This window comes from Nicotiana tabacum, chromosome 4, assembly GCF_000715075.1.
Source record: "Nicotiana tabacum cultivar K326 chromosome 4, ASM71507v2, whole genome shotgun sequence".
Classification (NCBI taxonomy): domain Eukaryota; kingdom Viridiplantae; phylum Streptophyta; class Magnoliopsida; order Solanales; family Solanaceae; genus Nicotiana; species Nicotiana tabacum.
Genome location: NC_134083.1, coordinates 19,947,216 through 19,952,669, shown reverse-complemented (window position 1 = coordinate 19,952,669; position 5,454 = coordinate 19,947,216). Strand labels below are relative to the sequence as shown.

Genomic DNA, 5,454 nt, shown 5'->3' with positions numbered 1-5,454 from the left:
AATGACATTATTTTATCCATTTTACAATAGACCTTTGAAAAGTTCCTCATGCACATAACATTTGGTTCAAGACTAGTATAGAGTTGTATTAGTAAAGTAGATTTTAAAAACAGAAACCAATCATATGTATAATATAGAGTTTTTGTAGCATAGTGGCCAACGTAGATCGTAGGAGAATGAGAATTATGAAATCTCGAGTTTAATAACATAAGTAAAAAAGTATTCTCATATATTTGAATTTTGGTGAATAGAATGTGCAGCCATGCTAGTAAAAAATTATAATACAGACCTTTTTTATGTTAGATTTGTTTTTTTTTTAAACTGGCGATGCACTATAAACCGTGTATAGAGTATTATATAACAATAACAACTGTCGTGAAAACCAACCAAAATACGGAATGGAAGAAGTCCACCACCAGCTTCTCACACGTCTTTCCACTATTGTTTTTAGTATAAATGTTATCCTGACTAGGTAAATGATTACCTTTTCGGCTTCCTTTACAAGGACCACATTCTTGTAATACTGGATAGCCGTTTATCACAAGAAAAAACTCAAAACAATTCTCTCCAAAGTTGAAAACTTGTGCCTCAGAAATTAAGACAGTCATGTCACACACAAAACTGAACCAAGTTCCTCTTATGGTTGCACTTTGCTTTCTCTTAGTATCTACACTCTCGTTTTCTTTTGTTAATGGGACTTCTCTGGTTGACGGTAAGCCATTGTTTTTCCTCAAAGTTGTAATCTTTTACTAAATGGGGTTGCTAATTACCTAGGATTATTCTTGTTTTTTCCTCAAAGTTGTATTCTTTTACTAAATGGTGTCGCTAATTACCTAGAAGTATTCTTGTTTTTCCTCAAACTTGTAATCTTTTACTAAATGGGGTTGCTAAGTACCTTAGGATTATTCTTGTTTTTTTCCTCATAGTTGTAATCTTTTACTAAACGGGGGTCGCTAATTACCTAGGATTATTTTTGTTATCCCTCTAAGTTGTATTCTTTTACTAAATGGGGTTGCTAATTACCTAGAATTCTTCTTGTTTTTTCCTCAAAGTTGTATTCTTTTACTAAATGGGGTCGCTAATTACCTAGAAGTATTCTTGTTTTTCCTTAAACTTATAATCTTTTACTAAATGGGGTTGCTAAGTACCTTAGGGTTATTCTTGTTTTTTCCTCAAAGTTGTATTCTTTTACTAAACGGGGGTCGCTAATTACCTAGGGTTATTTTTGTTATCCCTCAAAGTTGTATTCTTTTACTAAATGGGGTTGCTAATTACCTAGAATTCTTCTTGTTTTTTCCTCAAAGTTGTATTCTTTTACTAAATGGGGTTGCTAATTAACTAGAATTCTTCTTGTTTTTTCCTCAAAGTTGTATTCTTTTACTAAATGGGGTCGCTAATTACCTAGAAGTATTCTTGTTTTTCCTCAAACTTATAATCTTTTACTAAATGGGGTTGCTAAGTACCTTAGGATTATTCTTGTTTTTTCCTCAAAGATGTATTCTTTTACTAAACGGGGGTCGCTAATTACCTAGGATTATTTTTGTTATCCCTCAAAGTTGTATTCTTTTACTAAATGGGGTTGCTAATTACCTAGAATTCTTCTTGTTTTTTCCTCAAAGTTGTAATCTTTTTACTAAATGGGGGCCGCTTACATAGGATTATTCTGATTTTCCTTCCCTGTTTGTTGTGTGTAGGTGTAGTCAGTGAGCCAATTTATGGAAGTAAAAGGTTTCTGGCAGAAAGCAATGGTACTGGAAATTCATCTTTAGTATTGGCTGCTGAAAGAACACATAGAAGAGATCCACTTGAAGATCGGAGTTACTATACTGGTGGATGGAACATCAGTAACAGTCATTATTGGGCTGTAAGTTCTCTTTTTAGCCCTTAATCCCATTTATACTGTTCCTTTTTCTGTTGGAAATTTGGTTATTATTTCGTTTTAAAATCTTCATATTTAATTTTTGTTATGGTTCTTTTTAACATTGCTTTTGGTGTTTTAGTGATTGTTATATGCATTACCAATTAAAACGTGATTGTGTATTTTTGGGTGGGTGAAGAGTTCTGATAAGAAATGAATGAGAGAGAGAGAGAGAGAGAGAGTAGTGCCAATAATTCTTAGTTATAACATCCTTGTACCGTGTCACATTGGTTTTACTCTAAACTCTTCAGAGACTGGTATATTCCAACTTCTTGGCTTTATACCCATAGCTGGCTTTTAATAGGAGTTCTCTTTACTTTTTTACTTCTGGAAATGGATTTCACTTAAGATGAATTTCTAGTTGTAAACGCCATAAGGATTTTCACTTTCTTAGATTTGTTGTCAGCTTCTATCTGATTGTTAACTTCACTCAAACAAAATGTGTAGAATTTCTCAGGATGGTCTCTCTCATGTGTTTTCTGGTCTTCTTAGCATATATATGCCAATATGCCTCGTTTTCAGTCATCTCTTCATTCTTTTCAGCTTATATGATTGACGACGTAGTGACTATCTGATAAAAATCTTTTCTTGACACAGTCAGTTTCTTATACTGGTGCCCCTCTTTTCATCATTGCTTTATTCTGGTTTGTGGCATGTGCCATTTGCCTGCTCCTAGTTTGTGTCTGTTGTTGTTGCTGCCGGAGAGGACGTTATGGTTACTCTCGAACTGCTTATGCACTTTCACTTATTTTTCTCACGGCATTCACCATCGCTGCAATGTAATCACTCTATCTCTATCATCTCTTTTTCATTACAAAAAGATTAATTGTATATGCCTTTATCACTTATGTCTGCCTTGGTACCTCACAGAGTTGGTGCTGCTGTTCTGTATACTGGACAAGGGAAATTTCATGACGGTACAAAACATACATTGGATTATGTTGTGCAACAAGCAGGAGAAACGGTTGACAGTTTAAGGAATGTGTCAAACATTCTGGCTGTTGCCAAGCACACTGGAGTTAATCAAATCTTTCTACCTCAAGATGTTCAAAACAACATTGACAGGGTTGACACCAAGATTAGCTCGGCCGCTGAAACTCTTGAAACAGAAACTGAGAAGAACAAGAAGGATATCATGATGATATTAGACTTGGTGTAAGCACTTCTTGGCTAATTCATTTAAGTCCTGTGAACTATATTGAACTTTGTGATGTCTCACTCATTGCCTTCTTGGTATGTACTGCAGGAGGCGAGTTCTCATCATTGTTGCCGCTGTAATGCTTGGTTTAGCTGCACTTGGTTTCTGTAAGTTTTCTGGTCTTTCAAAGTTAATAGTAGTACACATTGACTGGTACTGATCTTTCCTCACGCTTGTTTGAAAATCTGCTGCAGTGTTCTCTATACTTGGCCTGCAGGTTCTCGTATACATGTAGGTCTTATTACTGGAACAGATACTTCTCTTGATAACAAGGAACCTATTATCTTTTTGGAAGTCTAAGGGAATGTTGTTGTTTGCAGCCTAGTCATTGTAGGCTGGATACTCGTTGCAGTCACCTTTATCTTATGTGGTGCATTTCTTGTTCTTCACAAGTAAGTTCTATCAAATTGTCCTGTTATATCTGTCTTATCCGGGCTTCAACAAAATAAAAGATAGAAAAGACAAATTGAAAGAGGAAAACTATACATCTTTTACGCATTAATAAATCAATACGGCTGCTGTGCTGCCTCTACTAGATATTAACTTTATGTTCTGAAGCTCCTTACTTGTGTATAGTCCTGTCTTTAACATATACGGATTTTTTAGAAACAAATCTTTTCTTTCAATATTGGAACATAGATCTTTAAAACTCTATCACGAAAATGCATTCTTCTGTTCTTTCTGGTTCATAATTCTTCAACGTACAAACTGATTTTTCTTTAATACCGTGAGCTTCTTTTTTTGCTTGCTCAGTTACTATATACTTCAAAATTTCTGACAATAGTTTTTGTCTATCTAAGTGCAACGGGGGACACATGCGTGGCCATGAATGATTGGGCAAAAAACCCAACAGCTCATACGGCACTTGATGATATAATCCCTTGTGTGGACACTGCTACTGCCCAAGAAACATTGTCTCAGAGCAAAGAGGTCACCTACCAATTGGTTGGAGTGGCTAACAGGATCATCACCAACGTTTCAAACATTGATCCGCCTTCAGGTGTCGGTTACAACCAATCTGGTCCATTGGTCCCTAACCTCTGTAATCCATTTAATTCGGACAAGACAGACCGGAAATGTGCAAGTGGTGAGGTGGAACTTAGCAATGCTACACAGGTATATGAACAATTTTTCACTAAACTATGAAGATAAATGCTCAAAGAGAACTTTTTGAGAAGTTTCTCGTTTACTAGGTGGCGCTTATGGTGTGTTAAAAATGACATAAAATAAGTTCTTTTCGATTATGTCAGACACCATGTCCATGTTTCAGAAACCTAATATTACAGCTCGAATTAAGGAATTAGCCTTAATTGGGATTCCATTTCCTATGGATTATTTGCTTCTTTTTCTGCTGCTTGCGCAGAATGGTAGGAGAAACAGCTTCAGTAACTTCCAATTCTATTAATGCAGGTTTGGAGGAATTATGTCTGCCAAGTTTCAGCAAGTAATGTGTGCTCCACCGTGGGCCGTCTGACCCCTGATATGTACAACCAAATGACTGCTGTAGTTAACGTTAGCAACGGCCTGTATCATTCTGGGCCTTTCCTTAGCGAATTACTTGACTGCACTTTCCTTCGAGACACTGTCAGTGTCATTCATGATGAACATTGTCCTGATTTGACACGATATAGTAAGTGGGTCTACATTGGTTTAGCTCTAGTCTCAGCTGCAGTAATGCTGTCACTCATTTGTTGGGTACTATATGCAAGAGAGAGGCGTCACCGCAAGTATACCAAACTCGTTGATGCTACATCTGGTCAAGAATCTTACGCAGGGAAAAGCCAAGGGTGATTTTTCAGTTAGTTGGACCTTGACGTTCTTTTATTTTCCTATGTATATAGTATGGCTAATACCAGATTATGTATGCAGTGTTGCATGCTTTTAAGTACGACATGAGAATACGTAAAGTCTCTTTCATGTTTGTCTATGACAAGTCGATTAGGGGACTTGTAGGGATTGCTAGAAGTTGTTCATACACAATTGATTGATACTAGGACTGATGCAGATTGTTGTGTGTATACAGATATGGACATCAAATTTTGTGCTTACATAACGCCCCTCACGTTTATGTTTATTGATTCATTATATGGATGGTTTTATTGCTTTAATTTCTTGTGACCAAACAGTGGTGTTGGCCTTACAATCGAGGTATATATTAATTACTGATACGTCGGCAGGATGGAAGAGATTACCCTAGAGTGAATCATTTTGAAATTTTAGAGCATTTTCAAGCCTGAGCAGCTAGTTAGTTACCAGCTATGTTATGCGAACTGTCCAAAATACCGTCGTACCCGTGTCGGATTCTCTAAAAATACACTACTTTTGGAGAATCCGACAT

At 36.3% G+C, this 5,454-nt stretch overlaps 1 protein-coding gene across 1 annotated transcript; it reads left to right on the top strand.

Annotated features, from left to right (window-relative positions):
* Positions 1-393: 393 nt before the first annotated feature.
* Positions 394-5,190, top strand: LOC107767512 (uncharacterized). Its single transcript, XM_016586545.2, has 9 exons — positions 394-712; positions 1,695-1,864; positions 2,516-2,697; positions 2,789-3,073; positions 3,165-3,223; positions 3,311-3,347; positions 3,437-3,508; positions 3,917-4,232; positions 4,527-5,190. Exons 1-9 carry the CDS (start codon positions 607-609, stop codon positions 4,905-4,907), a joined length of 1,608 nt encoding a protein of 535 aa, XP_016442031.2. The 5' UTR covers positions 394-606; the 3' UTR covers positions 4,908-5,190.
* The last annotated feature ends 264 nt before the right edge of the window (positions 5,191-5,454 follow it).